The sequence below is a fragment of the Terrapene carolina genome, unplaced genomic scaffold (assembly GCF_002925995.2).
Source record: "Terrapene carolina triunguis isolate 2854851 unplaced genomic scaffold, T_m_triunguis-2.0 Scaffold231, whole genome shotgun sequence".
NCBI classification, from domain to species: domain Eukaryota; kingdom Metazoa; phylum Chordata; order Testudines; family Emydidae; genus Terrapene; species Terrapene triunguis.
Window position 1 is genome coordinate 7,197,916 of NW_020664582.1, and position 23,916 is coordinate 7,221,831.

The following is a 23,916-nucleotide window of genomic DNA, read 5'->3' on the forward strand; positions in this document are numbered from 1 at the left end:
ACCCCTATGTTATGCGCCCAGTTCTTTATTAACTCCTCATTATGTGCATCGGGCACCCCGTGCATAGAAACACACATGTACAATAGTGACAAGTCATTTTTGTTTACAAATTACAATTACAAATTTGTTTACAAAATCCTTAATTTTGTCCATGTCTAAAAGAAAATTAAATACTATAAATAACAATATATTGTGCATATCTATTGAGCAGCGAGAACAGTACATACATAGTCTGCAAAGCCGATCAGGAAGGCTTTCAAGTATAGATGACTGTTAGCCACTGACTGAACTGTTTATCCACTCTGCTTTAATACTTAAACTCAAAGGGAAGTTTGTGTTTTCTAGATTTGTTGATTTCTGTTCCCCAAGGTTCAGAAAGATCTGAGTTTACAAACAGAGTTTCAGTGATGTACAGGAGACTGATCAATGGTGTAGTTAACTTAAAATCTCTTTCGTTATGTATAGTGAATGCCCATAAATACATGCACTTTTTTTTAAAAAGCAGTCAAAGATACGACAGAAAGCAAATGGAAATTTGGCCCTAGACCAGCTGTCGATAAAATCTATTTTTCTTAACTCCAACACAGACTTCCTTTAGGGAGAAGAAAATAATTGGTGGTCCACCACATGGGAGCCACTTTGTTAATACAACCAAGTTAGACAACTTACCTGAAGTTTACTAGAGAACATGGGCCTGATTCTGTTCTCATTTCAATATAAAGCCAGATGTAATAGCAATGCAGTCACCGTAAATCCAACTGTAATCCCAGTTCACCAGTGTAATTGAGAATGGAATTCATATTTACCAATACTAGCTGAATCTCTTCCTGAGTTTGCAAAATTGGGCCAGAAATTTTGTGAGAACAGGCTTTTTAATGATTTTCCCAGTCTTTCCTGGTTCCATACAATCTTTGCAATACCTCCCAGCTGCAACCCAAAAGTGCAGACACAGGCAAAAAGGAAAGACAATGGGTGCAAATTTCCTATGGTTTTGGAACCTCAAAATCAAAATGCTTGTTTGAGTTTGATGTGGAGGGATGGGCAAGGGCTGGGGATGAGGCAGAAGCAGGGCAAGAGGATGTGTTTCTAGACAAACCCTCCACATTTACCCTAAATAGAACGGCTGGGTTACAGCCATGGGGCCTGCTGTGGCCTCAGGATTAGAGCGATATGGAGTGATTCCAAGGCTGAAGTACACCAGCTATATTCAATATGTCTCCTTCAGCCTTGCCTGTAAGGTGATGAATCATCCCTGAACTAGAGCCTGAATAAACCACATGTGTTGATGAGGCATTCCTGTGTTAGGCTCCAGCCAATCCACAAGCCAGGAGCTGGTCTGGTGACTCTCGGGGCAGGTATATAAACCTTGCGGGAGAAACAGTAGCTCAGTTTACTCAATGTTGCTTCATGGATTGGAACTCTCCCCTGCCTGACAGCAGTAACACACTCTATAAGCCTTAGCCACCTTCTGTCTTGCTCTTGCTTCAGTCCTGTTCCTACTCCTGCTCCTGCTCCTTCCCCTACCTTGTTCTTACTCAGGCCTTGTTCCACCCCACTCTGGACTCCTGATTCCAGCTCTAACACCCCCTTCCTCCGCCCACTAAATGTGACTGTCATGGCTCTGATCATGCCCATCATTGTCAGCCTTTACTTGTATGGACATGAAAATTAAAAAAAACACAAATCCAACCAAAACCCCTTACTTGGTATATACACCTCTACCTCGATATAACGCGGCCCGATATAACACGAATTCGGATAAAATGCGGTAAAGCAGTGCTCGGGGGGAAGGGGCTGCGCACTCCGGTGGATCAAAACAAGTTCGATATAACGCGGTTTGACCTATAACGCAGTAAGATTTTTTGGCTCCCGAGGACAGCGTTATATCGAGGTAGAGGTGTACATATTGTAACTTGTACTTTAAGTATAGTACTAATTGTATAGGAGAACTAACTAGACTATATTTCCTCTTCAATTCAGGAGAATGGTTTAGAAGTCTAGAGTATAACTGTGCACCAGAGAAAGGAAGAATATTAAAGTCTCTTAATAGACTAGGATAAATGTTTGCCTCTGTGTCTTATTTATCTTTATTTAGAGATTCATACTGAGGATAGTTCAGCCAGCTTTTTTTGATCTTTTGTCACTTATTTGTGTATAAGAGCCAAGTGAAATAATAGCAAGAAACTAACAAGCCATGGAATTCAGGATACAAAGCCAATAATTCCACTAAATATGAATCATCTCTGTTAATATTCTTTCTGCCAAATTCTACTTTTCGCTTCGCATTAAAGAAAAATTAGCTATTGGGACAAATAAAAAATGCATTGAGTGTGAGTTGATCTGTGTGTTTTCAAAACAAACTGTGCTAATGCTTTTAATTAAGGGGTAGGGAAAATGAAGGGCTTTATCATCCAGTCTCCTAGAGCTATTATTTCATTGTGGATGGGTCTTCTGTTATTCTAAATGTCCACCTTTTTTGAAGGATTTGCTGTTAAATCAAATGTAGTTTGTATTTAAATTCCAGCTTGCCACATGAGCCCTCATTTATTTGATAAGGAACCATTGTTATGAAGAAGAATGTAGCGCTTAATTTGTATTGCTTAAGGGAGCTCAGGAATGCTCCATTTGCTCGTTTAGCATGTTAACGATATCATTTGGTCGGAAATGAATATGCAGCGCGATATAGTTGAGCAAAATTTGGAGGTGAAATTATAAACGCTCTGTCAGATTACTCACACACAAGGCTTCTGAAAGGACATGTTAAAGTGGTGCTGACAGCTTCATCACTGTTCCTAACTCTCAGCTGGCTTTGGAGGGAGTGGCCATTAGCAGGGATGAGAGGATAATTTCAGTTTTCATGTTCATTTAAGGTCTGATCTAATGCTCAAAAAGATCAGTGGAACGACTCCCATTGACTTTATTGGATGCTTAGGTTGGAGCTTTATGGCTTGATCCAATAAAGACATTGGAAAGACTCCCCACTAACTTCAGGAAGCATTGGATTAGATCCTGAGGCTGTGATCCTGCAAAGATGTGCGAGTACTCCCATTGATTTCAGTGGAACTGCTCACATTACATTAAGTTAAGCACATGAATATTAGCGGGATCAGAGCTCTCGTCCTTAAAATATTTGACTGTCAAAAAGGATAACAATTTGTGGGGGAGGGGGTGTGCACGTGGGCCATTGTTCACTAAGAACTGGTCTGTGGCCACCAGCTGGTTAGAAAACTGGGGGTTTTCTTCTGGGGAAAAAATTGATTTTTTTGGTTAAAAGTATCAAAATCTGAAATATTTTCACCAAAAAAATAAAATATTTTGATTTTGAAATGCTAACTTGGTGCTTTAGGGGAGTTGTAGTTCACGTGTCTCATGCCCCTGTTCTCCTTCGTAGGCTGTGCTCCTTGGTCAGACTACATCTCCCATGATGCACCATGTTTTCTCCTCTTGGTGTGGGAAGGCGGTGCATCATGAAGTCCAGTTGGTCAGCCCTGCCCATTGAGGAGAAAGGGAGTATGAGGTATCCGAACTATCCCATGAATCACTGCAGCAGCATTTCAGAATCCAGATATTTCAGTTATCAGGCATTCCGTTTTTCGTCAGAAATGTTGTTTTGTAAACACCACCATTTCCCATTGATAAACAGTTTCACTGGAAAATTTTTGACCAGAACTAATTAGTATCTTTCTGTCACTAATGACCTAAACTAAATTTGATGTAGAAGCAAAAGGCCTCAGAGCCCCCATAACTAGATCCCACAGCAGCTAGACACCTGTAACTAGCCCATGCCAGTCAATTCAGGCTCAGGCTGCAGGGCTGTTTCATTGCTGTGCTCATTTCTGGGCTCGGGTTGAGGCCGGGCTCTAGGACCCTGCAAGGCGAGAGGCTCCCAGAGCTCAGGTTCCAGCCTGAGTCCGGAAGTTTATACAGCAATGAAACAGACCGGCAGCGTGAGCCTGAGTTGGTTGGCACAGGCCAGCCGCGGGAGTCTAGTTGCTGTGTAGACAGACCCAAAGTGTCCATGCCAGCTTCCCAGTTCCGACGACACGAGAGAAAAAGGGGTTGTGCACATTCTGTGACAGAAAAAGTGTGACTTTTCCTTTAGTTTAATTCCTGATGGTAATCCAGGAAAATGGAGCTATTAGATGTTGGCATCTCTAACGTGAGTATCATTTCAAAATGAATTGTTTCTGCTAAAGGTAGTAATCTTGCTACCATTAAAGCAATGAAATTGAATTCTTAAGTACTAGAGTAGAGCAAACCATGAAGTATTGTACTGCTTATTGAAACTAAGGATCAGATGGCTGCCTGAAAAAGAGTCTATTTAAGGTAGAATATTGATAGTTCCTGTATTTACTAATTTAATATGCCAATTGTTCTATGATTCTACGTTAAATCTTATAATAGAAATAATCTGCACTTAATACATATCACCCTTCATCCAAGGATCTCAGATAATTCACAGAAATGAATTAGGCCTCATACCATCTATGAGTCAACGAGTGATACCTTTACTAAGGTACAGTAGTATTTGCCTCCCATTGACTCCCATGGGATGACTCATGGTATAAGGTACAACCCAACCTGAGTATCACTATCTGGCCCTAAGCAAGGTAGAGAAGTACTGTAAATAGCAACTTTATAGATTGGTAAACTGAGGCACGGGGAGGTTCTGTGACTTGCCTCATTTAAAGCATGTTTGTTAAGTATGACACAGCGTATCAGTGGTCGAGCCAGAAATAGAAGCCAGACTTCCTGACTCCTACTGCCTGGCTTCTACCACGAGACCAGACAGCCTTATAGGAAACAACATGTGCTCATGGGGAAATACAGTGAGTTTTCTAATGATCATATATGATAGAATTTGCATTAAGGGGTGAAAGTCTTCCCTGTGCAACCCAAGGCCTATGCGCTTAGTCATGGGGCTTAAGTAGGAGTTAACTGCTCCATAGGCTTGTGCTGTCCCTCTGTTCAAGGTTGAATTTCACCCTAGTGAGGGCAATACCACCTCTTAAATACTAGGTTTATTTCCTGACCCCAAAGGATACTGGGGACAGAGCTCCGTTTGTATATGGGAATAATTTAAGACCAAGGTGCTTTGGTGACTCTTCTGCACCTCTAAATACTACAGTCATGTTTGATTTTTTCCTTGCTGATATCCATAAGGGGTCCAGGCTTTGCTTCTACAGCTAGGATCAAAGTCTAGATTAGATGGGGAGGGAGGGGGAGTGTCTTTTATTATTCCATTTTACATTGGAAAAATATCCCAGAGGATTCAACTTTCCATATACCACAACCACAACAGATTCGCAAACCCCAAAGTAGCAAGAGCGTAACAATCTAGTTGTTTTAAGCCACATGCTGTGTGGAAAATCATAATTTTAGGGATGGGGTTCTGTTCAACCATGCCCATATCCTCAGCTGGCGTAAATCAGAATAGCTCCCTTGTTTCCAGTGAACCATCTACATCAGCTGAAGATCTGCCCAGTGTTTTCAAACAATATTTACATTTGTTCTATCCTAGTTATTGAAGAAGAAAGAAAACTGCCAGCAGTAGTAAATACACCTACCTATGAGTGCCCTTAATGTTTTATAGTTATTAGGAAAATATCCAGCGGGACTGTATTTCTTCTATATCGTTTTGTGCATATGTTAATGTCAGTCCCTGACACACGCTCATTTTTCTTAATCCTTTTCTCTTAATGGATACCTTGAGCTTGGCTGGCCTTCCAGAGGCTGAGAGTAATAATATTGCTTCATCAATTAGAAAGCAAGAACTTTTGCAGGATTCTGGAGTCAAATCTTTCGCACCCACCCTCTCGAGAGTAACTCTGGCTATTGGTAGAGCTGGAAAAATTATGCAACAAAATATTGTGTGAATATTTGTCCAGTGTTTTTAATGAATTTGCTTCTGCCACATGATTGTCGTCGTTATTCATTAGTGAGGCATATTTCCTTCTCTGGAATTATATTATCATTGTTATAATTTATATCACCCTGCAGATCCCACCCATGATCAGGGCCCCATTTGATTAGTCATTGTGCAAATACATAGCAAAAAAAGAATTGTTATCCTGGAGAGCTTACATTCTAAATAGACGAGAGAAAAAAGGGAGAGTGGAAGGTTGTAGTAGTATTCCTACTCTACCAATGGGGAACTGAGGCAAAGAGACATTAAGTAACTTGCCCAAGGTCACCCAGGAAGTCTGTGGCTGAGCTAAGTTCAGTGCCTTAACCACAGAACTTCCCTTGCTCCCTTTAACGTATATAGGCAGTTTAGCAGTTGAATTTTGTGCAGTCTTACTTCAGTGGCAAAATAATATCTAGGGTTACCATATTTTAATAAAACAAAAAGAGGACACTCCATGGGGCCCCGCCCCCACCCCAACTCCGTCCCTTCCCCAAAGTCCCCGCCCCAACCCCGCCCCCTCCCCTGAACGCTCCCCCCCCCTGTTCCTCCCCCTCCCCTGCTTCCCCGGAATCAAATGTTCGCGGGAAGCCTGAAACAGGCAGGCAGCACGTAAGGTGGGGCGGTGGCGGGGGGGGATGCGAGGAGGCGCGGGCCAGTCTGGCCCCCCCCGGCCAAGCAGCTCCCTCCGGCGGCCGGCCCCGGCCAAGAGGCCCTGGCCCCGATGTCTCCGGCCCGGCTTGGCTCAGGCCGTGGGGCGCCGGCCCCGGTTCTGGCCGAGCGGCTCCGGCCCTGGCCGAGCGGCTCCGGCCCCAGCCCCGGCCCTAGCGACTCCAGCTCGGCTCGGGCCCCGGGGCACTGGCCCCAGCCCCGGCCGAGCAGCTGTGGCCCCATCCCTGGCCGAGCGGTGCCAGCCAGCGGCCGAGCACCCCCAGCCCCGATCCCAGCAGCTCCGGCCCAGCTCGGCTCGGGCCCCGGTTCCGGCCAAGCGGCTCCAGCTCCGGCTGCAGCCCCAGCGGCTCCAGCCCGGACCCAAGCCCCACGACCCCTCCCTATTTTCCCGGACATGTCCAGCTTTTTGGAATTTCCTCCCAGACGGGGATTTGAGGACCAAAAAGCCCGACATGTCCGGGAAAATCCGGACGTATGGTAACCCTATAATATCTCCCAAATAATGCTCCAATTCTACAAGCACAGTGCTTACTACTGTGAAGCTGGTAGCACTACCCAGCGCAGGCCGCACTGAAGTCAATAGGAGCTTACCAAAGACTCCAATGGCATCAGGATCAGGCCTTATTTTAGGTATTAGGTAACTTCCATTGATTAAATAAACCTACAGTCCTTTTTAAAAGAAAGAAAGAAAAAAGGAAAATGACAACTAAAAATTTTTCATTGCTCATAATACTGTTTCTATTGGTTTTTTTTTTCTCTTCCTGCAGGACACCTGCTATGATTGGCTGTTCATTTGTTGTAAACAGGAAGTTCTTTGGAGAAATAGGTCTTCTGGATCCTGGAATGGATGTATATGGAGGAGAGAACATAGAGCTAGGAATTAAGGTTTGTGAAATTGTTACCATTCTGTGCAATTTTTCTTGAAATTGTATTTTTAAAGAACTCATGCACAAGTATCTTTTTTAAAGACCAAAATCAATTAGAATCTGCATTACAATCGAGCACATGATACTTTCAGTGGCACCTTAAAGAAAGAGTAAAGAAAACATTTAATTACTTATTGGGAGTATATTTTCTCTCCTGTCCCCCAATATTTGCATATGGGGCAAAGCCTGCTAAAACCAAAGGGAGCATTTCCAATTATTTAAGCAGGCTTTGGATCAGGTCTATAGCATCAGTTTATGATAACAAATTATAGATATGCGAAATATCAAATCCACTGTCAAAGAAAATATCATGCTTGTGTCTCTCACAGAAATAGTCTCATGGAAGGTGATGGGGATACTCGTTGTGAATACCACATGCATGATTTGAATGCTAAAACATCTTTTACAGACATTTAACAGCCACATAATAAAGTGCATGTATAAATTGGTGTAATCCACTTTAATTATGATATATCAATATGCGTATTTTCAGTAACTGCCACAATAAACTACACAAGAAACTCCTGCTTACAATGTCTTCTAGTGCAACTTCAATTCATTACTATAAAGATATTAGATGTGGTTTAATGATTTGATTGTTTCCATAATTAGAGCCCTACCAAATTCACAGCCATGAAAAACGCGTTACGGACCGTGAAATCTGGTCTCCCCACCCCCTGTAAAATCTGGTCTTTTGTGTGCTTTTACCCAATACTATACAGATATAACGGGGGAGACCAGCGTTTCTCAAATTGGGGGTCCTGACCCAAAAGGGACTTGCTGGGGGGTCACAAGGTTATTTTAGGGGGGTTGCTGAATTGCCACCCTTATTTTTGCACTGCCTTCAGAGCTGGGTGGCCGGAGAGCGGTGGCTGTTGGCCAGGCACCCAGCTCTGAAGGCAGCGCCCCACCAGCAGCAGCGCAGAAGTAAGAATGGCAATATCATACCATGCCACCCTTCTGTGCTGCTGCCTACAGAGCTGGGCTCCCGGCCTGCAACCGCCACTCTCCAGCTGCCCAGCTCTGAAGGCAGCACCGCTGTCAACAGCAGCGCAGAAGTAAGGGTAGCAGTATCGCAACCCCCGTACAATAACCTTGCGACCCCCCCACACACACACACACACACAATTTCTTTATGGGACCCCTATGATTACAACACCATTAAAGTTCAAATTTAAATAATTGAGATAATGAAATTTATTATTTTTAAAATCCCATGACCCGTGAAATTGACCAAAATGCACCGTGAATTTGATAGGGCCCTATCCATAATATATCACAAAGTGGTTCATAGACAAAAGATCTCAGTGCTTGCAAACAAACGTGCAGTGGCGGAGTCTGTGGAGATCCAATCAAGCCTGGGCTTAGAACATACTATTGGTTAGATTAAGGAGCTGATAGTGGGAGAGACTTGAAACTTGCTCATAACTGAAAAATTGAATTAGTGCTGTTGTAAAAAATGAAAAGTCATTGTTTATTTCATAGATTTTCCAGATGATATCTGCTTTGCTAGACAATCAAAAGCAACTTATAAAATCTGTTTTTATTGGGTGTGGGGAATAGTAATCTCATTTAAACAAGGGAATAGAAGATAAAGGCCTTAAATATGCCACGCAATTCCACTCCTTATGGGGTAATTATTGCACCATGAGCATGCAATTGATGCCCTGAGTCTAGAGGTATCAAACTCTCTTGTAACCACCTTCATTTGTTTGTTTCACTTTTTTATGTTGCTATCATTCAGCGATTGACAGAGATGGTATAGTATTTAGTAAAACTATTCTTCTCCTAGTTAATAATTCAACCCATCTGTTTAGTCTTAGAGGATTTCAATGGAGATTGCTAGAAAAGTAAGATAGTTGTTCAAGGTACAAGCAATGATCAGAGATGTAATATTTTTTAATTTTTTTTTACATTGCGGATCTATTAAAAGGATAGCTAGAATATCTCTACTTGAAAGATTTTGAAAATTCCCACCACCCCATCCTAATCTGTATTTTTTCCAATGTGTATACATGCACGCACACACATATTATATATACACAGTAAGTGTATATAAGTCTGGCCAAGACTTTCAAAAGTAATTAGTGGTTTTGGGTGTATATACATGTGGGGCTCAAACTTATGACATTTTTTAAAAGGCCTGCTTTTCAAACGGTGCTGAGCATGTCCCCTCTGAAATCAACCTCCTTTAAGGTGTCTCAAGTTGGGCATCCAAAACTGCAGGTAAATAAAATTGCTAGTCACTTTTGAAAATGTTGGCCTTCGTGTAAAAGCTCACAGTTACACCATATGGGCCCAGTCTTTCTCACAGTGAAGTTGTTTGGTGTTTTGGTACTAAATTCAATAGAATGGTGGCTCTTGTCACAGTTGGTCTGCTTTGCACTGTATATCAAGGTTCCATTTATAAATTGTTTATACAGGGTTAATAAATAATTAATTGACATTTTAATAAATATAGCATCCAACCAACCAATAAATTGTTTTAAACTCTGGCTTACAACCATCTATAATATGCTTATAACAGAAACCATATGCTCAGAAACCATTGCTAAAGTTTATCTTAATATGAAATGTTTGATTGGTTGCTGAATAATTTTAAAGTGTGGCAGTTGTCAAAAAGTAATTGTGTGGTTCTTTGTTTACTCTGTCTTAATGCCTCTCAGCTCAAAAGTGACTCAGTTTACAAGTCAGAAGATAATGGTTTTCTCTTTGGTGATGATGCAAGTTCCACTTTCTTTCTGAAAATCATGCTGTATTTTAATATAGTTTAATATTTATATTACTAAAAAACCCATAATATGTTTCTGGGTGCATACACCTATCGCCTAGAACTGGAAGGGACCCCAAAAGGTCATTGAGTCCAGCCCCCTGCCTTCACTAACAGGACCAAGTACTGATTTTGCCCCAGATCTCTAAGTGGCCCCCTCAAGGATTGAACTCACAACCACCCCAGGTTTAGCAGTGCAATGCTCAAACCACTGAGCTATCCCTCCTCCAATGTATGCATGTATACATTTGTTTTAAAGTACAAAAATTAGACAATAGACCAAAGGGACAAAAGCCCACCATCTCAGACATCCAGCAAAAACATCAGTTAAACATACTACGTCAGGGGTTCTCACAACGAATTTTTAGTGGCCTCAGAGCAGCCACCAACTCTTGCTGGTAGCCGCTCTGACAATTTTAACTAAAATTCCTAATTAAGTTTAGGAAAGACAAATAAATATGCACATATACTTGTCCAGAACATTGCAATTTTATTATGTTGAGATTTTTTTGCACACTCAATAATAAAAATAATGTATACTTGTCTCTATTCTTTACTGGACCTAAACAGAATAGAAAACACAAATAAGGGCATGTTCTTGTCGTTGTTGTTGTTTGTTTGTTTATTTTGCTTTTCAGGTTTCCTTTTTAAAGACTTGCTAGCTAGTAAGCTGCTGCTGTGAAAAATGATATTAACAAACATACAAATATCACTTTTCACAGCAGCAGACTTACTCAGCCCTGGCAAGCCCAGGGACAAATTAAGCTCTGGATGGGGCGGTGGGTAGGGAGGCATTGGGGGCCGGAGGCAATGGGGAGAATGGATGGGGGAGGCAATGGGGTCAAGGGAGAATGGATGGGGGTGCGCCCAGGGCCGGAGCCTTTTGCCCACCACCCCAGGGAAGGGGGGGAACTCACTAGCAGCCTGTTCCTCCAGCATTTGTCTCTCCCCTCTGGCGGCCTCGGGGAGGGGGCACTGCTTTGCCCCCCTCCCCCATCACTGCCCAGGAGACTGTGTCCGCAAGAAAAGCCCCCGGTGGCCGCATGCAGCCACAGTGGCCGCATTTGAGAAGCGCTGTTCTATGGTACAATTAAATGAAGGTGATCTAAAGAAAAAGGATAACAGTAAAAAAATAAGGTTTTATCTTGTCCTGTATTTAAAAAGAACATGTACTTTACAAGAATCTGATTTATAAATATGTCCAGATATATGTACAGTACATATGGCTATAAAATGCAATAAAAGAAATCTATCTATTTACTTGCTGTTACTAATTAGCTCAAATGAGAGCATTGACAGATTAGTTAAGTGGTTCACTCTGACAAAAAAGTTATCCATGGTTAGGGCTGCAGATAACCCTGGCGCTAGGGTTTTTGCTGCCCTCTACAAAGTGGAAAACATCCTCCTACCCTGTAGTCACTCAAATCATAATAAACCCACTAAACATTTTGCTGCCTCTAATTTCTCGCTGCCCTAGGCAATTTCTTGTTCTACTTGCAGGGTAAACCTGGCCCTGGCATGGAGCACAGATTGTTCTTTGTATTACTGTCGTTCCTTTTATCTCACTACAGTGACTCTAGAAGGAGTTCACATCTTGTGCTTAGTCTCTCTCCCTGTCCCTAAAGTCGACTACTTCATATCCTGAGGCAGCACTAAAAAAAACAAGAAAAGAATAAAATCTCTGTCAGCCTGTTCTTGGCAGAGAAAATGGTGGTGTCCACTAGGCAAAGGAGTTCAGGGTAATCTTTCAACGGAGATGTTTTCAACAGCATTTATTTATTTATTTATTCGTTCATTTATGTCAAGCTATTCCTGGCCATTGATTTATCCCAGTGCTAGGTCTTACTACACTTGCCACATGCCAGGCCTGTATATTTGAACTGCATTCCCTAGAGTTAGCAACAAATACCTTCCACAGCAGGCCATTTTTTATCAAAATTCTACCCTTCACGGTTATTCCACAACAGCAGAGTTGGTCACCAGCTCTACCTGCTGTGGCTGGAGACTATCGAAGCCCTAGATGTCTGAGCAAAGGGCAGTTGTAAGAGTGCATCAGCTTTTGAACTCTGTGGACATTTTCACTTCACTAATATAAAGCCCTTGAATGTGGTCTCAGGACACCCCTTGACTTCAGAGGTAGATTTGGGCCTTTACCAATTCACAGATTCATAGATTCTAGGACTGGAAGGGACCTCGAGAGGTCATCGAGTCCAGTCCCCTGCCCGCATGGCAGGACCAAATACCATCTAGACCATCCCTGATAGACATTTATCTAACCTACTCTTAAATATCTCCAGAGATGGAGATTCCACAACCTCCCTAGGCAATCTATTCCAGTGTTTAACCACCCTGACAGTTAGGAACTTTTTCCTAATGTCCAACCTAGACCTCCCTTGCTGCAGTTTAAGCCCATTGTTTCTTGTTCTATCCTCAGAACAATGTCAAGGTTGTATATTATGTATGCAGTTCCAGCCTCGGTGCGGGAAATGACTTAAGCACACACTTTTCATGAAAAGTTTCATCACAAATCCAATTTTCCAACATCAGAAATTTTCTATCAAAACTCTTTTATCAGCCGTAGCACTGCTATTACCTCTAGTGGTGAGAGGGACATTTGCTCTGGTAGCTTCTTTCCTGAGGTGGCCAGCAATATGGCAAATTAGTAAGCATTTTCCATTAATTGCTTAATGGAGACCGATTTAGTCCAGTGATATAGGCCTGTGAGAATCTATAACGCATTACCCAATTCCCTCAAATAACTGGTCTCCTCAACATGCACAAACGAACAGGAGTACTTGTGGCACCTTAGAGACTAACAGATTTATTAGAGCATAAGCTTTCATGGGCTACAACCCACTTCTTCGGATGCATATCTGTATCTGTACGAGTTTTTTCATGAAGTTGATGGATTTCCACTCCATACGGCTAAATGCAGTGCCTTGCATGATGACAGGTTTCAGAGTAGCAGCCGTGTTAGTCTGTATCTGTAAAAACGAACAGGAGTACTTGTGGCACCTTAGAGACTAACCGTTTCTCCAGGCCAGTGAGGATTTGGGGAATCTGTAATAATTTATGAATTCTGTGTATGATTATGAACACTTCGCAGTTTTATCAAGCTGCAAGCTCCATTTTGAATGTGCAGCCCCCTTTGCCTTCTCCGTTGTCTGTTTGCCTTCATGTTGAATTGACATTCCAAAGGCTGGTGACAAAGGTATAAGAAAAGAGGGTTGTTGACTTAAAGTGCACTCCTATTGAAATGGAATAGCCCTAAAAATAGACTGGCTCCTAACTAGGAGAATTGGTCTATCAGAGGAGAGGTCGCCTTGGCAATTACCGTAAGTCACCTGCGGCGGCTGAGCAGGATGTCACCCCACAAAGGGGGCTAAAAGCTATAAAAGGGCAGGAGCTGCTTTACTCAGGGGACCATTTTTCTCCAGCTCAATATGAGGGAGATGCAGCCCAGCATGTAGAAGCTTGTTGAGGCAGGGGGAACCCTGCCTGCTTGCCCCCAAGGACTCCCAAGGGAATGGTGAGCTAGTGGTGGGCATTGCATTTAGACTGCTTATTGTTTTATAAATGATCTGTACTTTCTTGTGCTTAGTTGTTAGGTGAAAGAGCCAAGGGTGTTAGAATTCTGTGCCGACTCGGTGTTATATGCTTTAGGCCTTCTGAGAGACTTAACCAGTAAACTGGAAGGGATTCTGGTGGGATTCTGGAAGAGGGTGTGTTTAAGCTATGGGCATAGGCAGGTGGATAACAGGTACCAGCTCTCACAAGAAGTACTACACACCGGGTCTGGATAGTGGCTGGGCTCTATCCAGGTTCCTGGAGCTGTAACAATGCCCCTTCTGCATTTGCAAACTTTGGCCAAAAAAATCTATTCAGAAAACTTCCACTCCCACTTTTGTTTTGTTTTTTAAATGAAAATTTTTTGTGGGTACGGTTTTTAGTGAATGTTTGAACTGCAAGGAAACTATTTGCTTTTAATATGCATCACGCTGTTTCTTTGTGTGTGAGGGTTGTATGGATTTTCACGGTTGGTCACAGAGAGTTACTGAGATGCCCCAGGAAACTATATATGATGTTTGTTTTGAACAAAGGTTTATTTTGTGTGTGTTGCCATCATTTCAAGCCCTGGGGATGGGTTACAAGGTTGTTTTCAGCAATGTCATGCATTGCTAATTAAACTCATTTAAACTGTCTTTTAGAGATTAATTTAATCAATAAGGATATTATTACTCCTTTGATAGTATCATTTGTACGAATCATCACTTGATGAAGACAATTAACTCAGAATGCTTATTAGCTGATCCATCCCACACCTTATTTGTGTAGTAGGAATCAGTCACAGATTTAATTAAGAAAAGTACAATTCAAGGATTTCTTTGAGGCTTGGTGAATGGCTCTGTCTTTGTTTTACATGAATGTTTAATCTATTGTAGTTTGGGTTTGGTCATTTATTTTTATCTATTTCTTTTTTTAGAGGAGAAAAAGGTGTGTTCGCATTTCAGAGGCTGAGGGCATGGCTACACGTGCAGATGTAGAGCGCTTTGTGTTCAACCAGCCTTCGGAGAGTGCAGTAGGGAAAGCGCTGCAGTCTGTCCACACTGGCGTGGCCACATTAGCAGCTCTTGCAACAGCCACAGAAAGCAGTGCATTGTGGTAGCTATCCCAGCATGCAAGTGGCTGCAACGTGCTTTTCAAATGAGGGGGTGGGGTGGAGTGTGACAGGGAGTGTGTTGTGTGTATGTGGGGGGAGAGAGAGTGGGTTGGGGGGGGGGCTCAGAGCATGTCAGCATGCTGTCTTGTAAGTTCAGACAGCAACAGACCCCTGTCTCCCCCCCCCTCCCCACCTCTCTCTCTCACACACTGCATTCCACAGTAATGGTTGCTTTGTTTTGGAGCAGATAAGCAGCCGGCTGTCAGAAACGGAGCTTTCAAAGGGCGTATTGGCATGCCTGCAGTGATTCCAAAACAATGACAAGAGTGGCCACTTGACTTCAGGGGATTGTGGGATGTTTCCGGAGGCTGATCAGAGCGCAGTAATGCAACACCTCGTTCACACTGACGCCCGGGCGTTTCAGCGAATGCGCACCAAGTGTTAATCTTCTCACCGAGGTGGAGTACCAGGAGCGCTCTAGCCCTGGAGTCAGAATGCTCTACGTGCCTTGCCAGTGTGGACAGGTAGTGAGCTAGGGCGCCTGAGTCTGCTTTAATGCGCTCTAACTCACAAGTGTAGCCAAGCCCTGAGTTTTCCTAACTAGTCACCTAAATGTCTCATGTCAATCTCAGATGTGCGCATCCAAATGTGCAGTTGTGGATGCAAAAGAGGTAACAGTAAACCCATTTGCACATTCATATGTGCTAGCGGAGGACTGGTCTTAATAAGGGTAATGAATTCTGAGAGGTTGGCTCCAGGTAATATATGCAAATGGGTGGAATCAAACATTTTGGGGTGGTGGTTATTTTATTAATAATTATTTAGGCTCTAATTCCACAACCATTCATACACATTAGTAACTTTATAATTAGGGGGTGAAATTTACCCCTGTGCAGAGGGCGCAAGGACTGTGCACCCCATAACTCCCACATACGTTCTCAAGGTGGCACTTCAATGGTACATAAGTCCGGGATGGGCTCTGTGCACAGGGTGAATTTTACCCACAAATAGTCTCATTGAATTTATATGAGTAAAATTACTCTCATGCTTAAGTGTTTGCAGAATCAGGGCCTTAGAAACAAAAAATATATATTTAGTTTCCTTTTTAGCACAGAGGAGCTCATGGATTTCTGTATGTAGAAAATCAAATGTTTTTTTTCTCTGTATGTTTTGCATAAAATTAATGTCAACTATCACTCTTTACTAAGGATAAAATAAAGTATTTTGGCTGGATTTTTGAAAGCAGCTGAATCTCTCCGCTTCCATTGAGTTCCTCTACACTAGCTCGAGAGTTCATAGATTCCAAATAGATGCCGGAAGGGACAACGGGGATCATCTAGTCTGACCTCCTGTATAACACAGGCCAGAGAACCTCACCCAAATAATTCCTAGAGCAGATCTTCTAGGAAAACATCCAATCTTGATTTTAAAATTGTCAGTGATGAAGAATCCACCACCACGACCCTTGGCAAATTGCTCCAATGGTTAATTACTCTCACTGTCAAAAATGTATGTCTTATTTCCAGTCTGAATTTGTATCGCTTCAGCTTCCAGCCACTGGTTCGTGTTCGCTCTTGCTCATCTATATCGAGGAGCCCGTTATTAAATATTTGTTCCCCATATAGATGCTTATAAACTGTAATCAAGTCACCCCTTAACCTTCTCTTTGGTAACTGAAATAGATTGAGTTCTTTGAGTCTATCGCTAGAAGGCAGGTTTTCTAATCCTTTAATCATTTTCATGGTTCTTGTCTAAACTCTCTCCTATTTATCAACATCCTTCTTGAATTGTGGGCACCAGAACTGGACCCAGAATTCTAGCAGCAGTTGCACCAGTGCCAAATACAGAAGTAAAATAACCTCTTTACTCCTATTCAAGATTCCCTTCTTTATGCATCTCAGTATTGCACTAGCTGTTTTGGCCATAGTGTCACATTGGTAGCTCATGTTCAGCTGATGATCCACCATGACCCCCAAATCTATTTCGGAGTCACTGCTTCCCTGGAGAGAGTCCCCCATTCTGTAAGTGTGGCCTGCATTTTTTGTTCCTAGGTGTATACATTTACATTTAGCCATATTAAAATGCATATTGTTTGCTTGTGCCAAGTTTACCCAGTGATCCAAATAGCTCTGAATCAGTGACCTATCCCCTTCATTATTTGGCCATTCCCCCAATTTTTGTGTCATCTGCAAAGGTTGACTGTGGTGATTTCATGTTTTGCTCCAGGTCATTGATAAAAATGATAAATAGCATAGGGCCAGGATCCCACTGGAAACACATATGCTTGATGACAATTCCCCATTTACAATTGTATATTAAGACCCATGTATATTAAGCCAGTTTTTAATCCTTTTAAGATGTGCCATGTTAATTTTATACTGTTCTGTTTTTTAATCAACATCTCATGTGGTACCAAGTTGCAGCAAGTCTCTGGCCATTTGTGCCACATAGGCAGAGCAAAGGGAGAGGAATAGGGCAGAGAATCTGCTCCGTGATGTTCTGTGCATGAGTGAATAGAGGAAGGATGGTCCCGTATTTAAGGTGCTAATCTGGGCCATGGGAACTCCAGGTTCAATTCCCTGCTCTGCCAAGGGCTTACTATATGATCCTGGGCAAGTCACTTAGTCTTTCTGTGCCGGGGTCCCCATCTGTAAAATGGGCAGAATAGCATTGCCCTACCTCACAGGGTGAGGATAAACACATTAATATAGTCTGGCACTCAGGTACTATGGAAATGGGGGCCTTATAAAAAGCTTGGATAAATAAATACTTAGCTGTGTTTTTAATCTTATGAAAGGAAAGTCTGAATGCTTGGTACTTGTTACCAGAGCCTTAAAATAGCCCAGGTTTGGTTGTATGTTGTTTTTATAATACCTTAGTACTAGCCAAATACAGACACCTACTATAAAATGTCCCCTTGTGGCTGAGCGATAAGCATTGTTTGTTGTCATTCTAAATGTACTTGGCTTGAGCTTTATGTTTGATCTTCAACTCTCTAAACCCTGAGTACTGATATGGATACCTGATGGCAGGACAATACCTGAAATTCATTGGACTAAAATAGTAAATCAGGCTACAGACAGGAATATCTGATGGCAGGATTGTACCTGAAATTCTTTCTTTAGCACCTTGCCCGTCAGCACATAGCAGTATAGTTCCTGTGACTGTCATGTCTGCTGATTTTACAAGACATTCTGCAGCTTCTTGTCCACAGGCTGTGACCCACTGAGTGAGATAGTGGGAGAGCTATTATGCTATATTGTTACATTGATCACGCTGGAAAAATATGAGGCTGAAAAGCATATAATTTATTCATAAGGTTTTATTAGGCCTGTGAGTGCGTGAAGAGACAAGTATCAGGGGGTAGCCGTGTTAGTCTGTATCCACAAAAACAACAAGGAGTCCGGTGGCACCTTAAAGACTAACAGATTTATTTGGGCATAAGCTTTCGTGGGTAAAAAACCCACTTCTTCAGATGCACTTGTTAGTCTTTAAGGTGCCACTGGACTCGTTGTTATTTTCGTGAAGAGAACGTAATTAGCATGATGTGGGATTTTTACCCACCCAACCCTCACTTTGCCAGAATGAAACTGATCTGCTTGAAATTCCACCTGCAAGATCTTCAGTCTGGGGATGAATCAGAGAAAACTTCTGAGAGAGATGGAGGTTCAAATCTTAAGTGGAGTTCACTCTTGGAATATATCCTTAATTTTATTTCTTAGTGTGTTTGGTTGGTTTTCACATCTCCCAAATGGCTTGACATATATACCCCAAATTCCATATATTCAGTCGGTCCTGGAAAGGAGATGTGCCTTAAACTAGTTTTGGAAGTTGAGGCTGGAATTATGAGATACTAATTACGTACATTATGATGTCTTTCATGGCCTAATGAGTTGGTGTTTGTCTGTCCCATCTGCCTAATCAGCTGATGTAGCTTAGCATTTATACTGAACAGCGATAAACTTTATAAAGTGGGTAAAAGGCCAGATGCAGATAGTCATGATGTGAGGGGTGGCAAGCAGGGTACCACATTGGGCTGATGAGGTCTTAGAAGAGGGCAAGCCACAAATGGAGGTAAGTGGTCTGATCTGGCAAATGGGAAGGAGGAAGCCACACATAAAGATGGGTCCATTTCTTCCCTGCTTTCAAGGAACAAGGAAGCACCTGCATAACTTGCAGGATCTGTAAAAGACCCTGGATGGCTCACACAATACCACAGAATCTATGCGCAAATACCACAGAATCTATGCGCAAAAACCACAGGGACTACTGAAAGTGGGGAATTTTTAAACAAAGGATATTTCCAGGTAAAAATATTGTTAACTCAGAGCAAAGGAAGAAATAGAATAAGACTGACCCTGGAAAATGTCTTAGAAGCATAGCTTTAGAAATAAAGCAGCACACCAATTCCCATGCGCCCATGTGCTTGGTCACATGCTATTTATATCGGTCGGTATCCCCATTGTACTAAGATTGATTTTATTCTTCAGTCAGCATTATTGTTGTGTGGTTGAAAGAAATATTTCCACTGTTGACAAATAGCCAATCAGGAAAAACGTTTATTTTAACCACAGAAATTGGTACTATTGTGAAATTAGAACGTTTGCTCCACGTTGTTGTCAGTGCCGCATTTACTGCAGGTGCTGGAGGATGTTTTATAGGCAATGTCAGTCTAGTTTTCTGACGCATTGTGAGCCAGACATTGACACCATTTTCTTCTATTAGAGTTGCAGTGGTGTGAGCAATTTAGAGCTGTCTCGTTTAAGGAAGGGAAATTGCAAGCCGGCAGTCATGTCGCTTATGCTGCTCACTCTCTTGCTCTCTCCTGATAGAAAATGATTTATTGTCCCTGCCCATTATCTCCACTCCAATAAGGAAGGGTGAAGGGAGCATTCTCACCCACTCTGATTCTAGTGTTTTTACTGACAGTATTCTTTTTATGCAGGGAAAAAGTTCATCGTCTTCATCGAAAAATATTAGCTCTTCCCATCCAACAGGCAGTATATTGCAGATGACATTAACTTCTGTGTACAGAGGTCCTGCTCTCAAGACTATGCACCCCTTAATTTCCACTTGAGTTTTTGGCACTTATAAGCCTTTTCTGGTCTTCGAGTGACTACTAATTGAAGAATTGCCAAAGGCCTGACGTAATGCTGGACATACAGAACCAGACGTACAGCCCTGTCTTCCACCACTGTAACTGCAGGCTCTGGGCCGCTCTTGGGAATGTTCCAGCTGTTGAGAGCAGCCACAGCTTTCCCTCTGCTAAAGGGCCTGTAGAGATGTAGGTCTGCAGAACCCAAAGAGTGAGCAGCACCGGCTGAGAAGGGAGTGTAGGCAGGACAGTCAATTCAGTGTGTACTCCCAGCAGCTTCCTGTGATAAATCTCCTGTAAAGCTCTGGCCAAAAGATAAAGCTCCATACCCCCACCCTCCAAGCAGAAAACCACAAGGCAGGGTGAAAGCTGCAGCACCATCTCACCTTCCTGAATTCAGGGGATTAGATAGCTCAGACGAGGTATGATTTACACCTCTCATTACTCGCTCGTTTGGTGTCTAGGACAGGGGTGGCAAACTACGGCCCGGGGGCCACATCCAACCCTTCAGATGTTTTAATCGAGCCCTCGAGCTCCCGCCGAGGAGCGGGGTCAGGGGCTTGCCCCGTTCCATGCTTGCTGTGGGTCCGCACGGCTCTTGGAAGCAGCGGCATGTCCCCCCTCCGACTCCAATGCATAGGGGCAGCCAAAAGGTTCCACACGCTGCCCCTGCCCCAAGCGCCTCCCTCATTGGCCAGGAACTGTGGCCAATGGGAGCTGCAGGGGTGGCGCCTGCGGACTGGGCAGCGTGCAGAGGTGCCTGGCTGGGCCTCTGCGTAGGAGCCGGTGGGGGTGACATGCCGCTGCTTCCAGGAACTGGTTGAGGTAAGCACCAGCCGGAGCCTGCACGTCAGACCGCCCCTCCCGTGCCCCAGCCCCCTGACCCAGCCCTGACCCCCTCCCACCCTCCGAACCCCTTGGTCCCAGCCTGGAGCACCCTCCTGAACCCTCAACCCCTCATCCCCAGCCCCACCACAGAGCTCGCACACCCAGCCGGAGTCCTCCCCCACACTGCACCCAACCCTCTGCCCCAGCCCGGAGCTCCTTCCTGCACCCTGAACTCCCCATTTCTGGCCTCGCCCCAGAGCCCACACCCCCAGCCCAAGTCCTCACCCCCTCCTGCAACCCAACCCCCAATTTCATCAGCATTCATGGCCCACCATACAATTTCCATACCCAGATGTGGCCCTTGGGCCAAAAAAATTGCCCACCCCTGGTCTAGGATCTGTGCTCTATGCAGTGGTATTTTCAAAAGCATTCAGCACTGGTCTAACTCTGCTCCCATTGAAGCCAATGGTAAATAATTCCCAGTAATTTCAATGGAATAAGAGTTAGGCCAACACTGAGCATGTGTGTAAATTATTTAACTTGCCTTTGAAAATGCAGTTATGGTCAGAAAACAACTAGAAAAGTTCAACAGGCCTGGTCCTTCAATGCATTGTGAGTTAGATCTGCTTGTATTTCTGATTCAGATATGTTTTTACCATTCCTGTTAGCCCTGCTGAGTCAATGTGGTCCTGGGAGATTGAGCTGCATTCCTGTCCTGTCATCATCAACAGAAATGTTAAATTTCACTTGCTGAACATTTATTACTGTGGTCATGGTGCATGAGCCAGAATGAACCCTGCTCTCAGAGGACAGGCTAAGATTGTTGGAGATAAACCTCCTTTTAGTAGCAATTCAGTCGAGAATTACTGAGCCACCACAATGTCGTCTTTTCAGAGTACAACTGTCCTTTAAAATATCCCTAAATGCATGAAACAATAATCCAACTTTCCTCCCTTGTTCACTGTTACAATGAGCTAGCAACTCATCTTACGTTCCTGGAACGTCTGAGATATAAATTGCCCTATAATGTGGAAAACAAAACCATTAAAAACAAACTGAAGGTTGCCTTCTTATTAAAAAAACAGTGCACGTTGGGAAAGATAAGAGAAAATTTGACATGATGTTACACTCTGCAAAGTGTAACTATATAAATAGCATTGTGGGGTTTCATATCTGTCCTCTCTCAAGGACTTCCCGAGCAAATCTGTTCATTTTCGTAAGTCAGAACACAATTTTCTAAGTGCCAGCACTGCAAACATAAGCCTGGGCTCTGACAGAAACTCAAGCTGTTCCTTCTGCCTCTTAAATCATCACCCATAAAGAACAGTTAAAACATAGCTGATAGTTTGGTAGGTGATGCTTCTAGACAGGGTAGAATCAGGCTTCCTTGTCCATAGATGTTGGCTCTGCAGTTCTAGCAGGAATAAAATGATATCTGGGTCATATCTGCTTCCCTGTTTTTTCTAACAAAGAAGCCATGCAAGGAGAGCAGTACGTTGAATAATAAGATGACATTTCCCTCTAATCAGCTTTCTGAAAATAATTGCACAGTATTATTTTTTTAAGGCTGGGTGCCTCGAATGGCCAAATGTTCTCATTATAGGGCTAGAATGGTAGGCTAGGTTCAGAAGAAGGGGTAGCATATATATGTGCTCCCCCTGGAGGATCACAATTCCTCTCCTGCTCCCTACTTGTTCTGAAGGACTTCATTCCTTTTTGGGGGGCTCAGATTAGTCACCTGTTATCACTGACCCCTTTTTAATATGTTGGCCTCAACCTTTTATACCGTTGAAAATTTATGTTACAGTGGTAGCATCTTAATTGGTGCATCTGCTCCCAGAGTTCCCTCTGGCTCTGGGGGCATGGAATGATTCTCTCCTGACTTGCCCCAGGATGCTAGCATGTGGAGTGGGCAGGGGCTTTGCCCTCTCTCTTCCCCAGTTCACTCCCTCCCCACACACCCGTGTAGGCGTGGGAGTAGCAGCTCTGGGAAGGCTGCTTTCTCCCTTGCACTGTCTTGAGACACATGGGCTCAAATCGTAAACACAGTGTGTGACTGTATCCATCCTGAGTGGGTCATACCTGCCCCGACAGACCTGGTATGGGGGGCAACACTTGTATAGTTTGCCCTGTCGATAAAGTCTCATTGAATTGAACTTGAATAGTCCACCTAGGATGCCTGGAGCCCCCTTGCTCCCCTGCCTGGGAACATTAGACAGGCCACAATCGGGACCAGAATTTCATTTCAATGTATCTTTGCACTTCTGAGAACAAGGAGCAGAAGTTCCAAAATACTGCAGTGAAAAAAACCAAGCCCAGTCCATCATTTCCTCGTAGTTTATAAGTTATCCAGACTTGTGAAAAGTTAGTAAAGCTAAAGCAATAGTGAATGCACCTTTCTGAGCTGGGACAATGCAACAACAGTGTTGCTGTCAGTGAAAACCTAGAGACTGAGCCATTTAACAAAGCCTTTCATTTAGATCATCTGCTACTTTTGCCAAATTTAAGGCGGAGTGTCTTGTCTTGTCTTGTCAGAGTTATGTTGTCTGCTTAGATTACATAAGAGTAGCAAATGGCTGTTCACCGGGGATTAGCATTTGTACGATATAAAAGCAGCATTTGCGAGCATTAAAAAGAAAACTACCTTTTAAGTTGAAGAAGTGCCATTAAATAATAAATGTTATTTTTTCCCTAGAGCCTAAGCATACTCAGCAATAGCTAAAGCGGCACAGAATGTTAACTCTCTGCTCCCCAGGGCTAGGAGGAGTTGGGTAGGAGGAGCAATAGCTAGTATTTAATACTCATATTCACTTTCTGGTGACTTAGACCAGTCACCTGGGGTAGGATGGAAAGGTTTTCTCTCTGTGTGTGTGTATTATTTGAGGGAAGGGGAGCATGAGTTCCCACTCCATGTTTTTTGTTTTAATTTTTGTGATTGATTTATTTGTATTCTTTGGTGTGGGTGGGAAATGCTTCCAGATGAGGACAAATAACAGGTGAATGGGATGCGTGAAGGAGCTGAGAGAGTGTGAGAGCGCGTTCTCACCTTGTGGGCACCCC

At 43.2% G+C, this 23,916-nt stretch overlaps 1 protein-coding gene across 1 annotated transcript in view; it reads left to right on the forward strand.

The window, feature by feature from the left end:
- Positions 1 to 23,916, forward strand: part of GALNT17 (polypeptide N-acetylgalactosaminyltransferase 17) — a 269,664-nt gene that overhangs the window by 171,884 nt on the left and 73,864 nt on the right. The window contains exon 6 of the mRNA XM_024205003.1: positions 7,345 to 7,462. Within this exon, the coding sequence (XP_024060771.1) occupies positions 7,345 to 7,462 (118 nt within the window). The remainder of the gene's footprint in view (positions 1 to 7,344; positions 7,463 to 23,916) is intronic.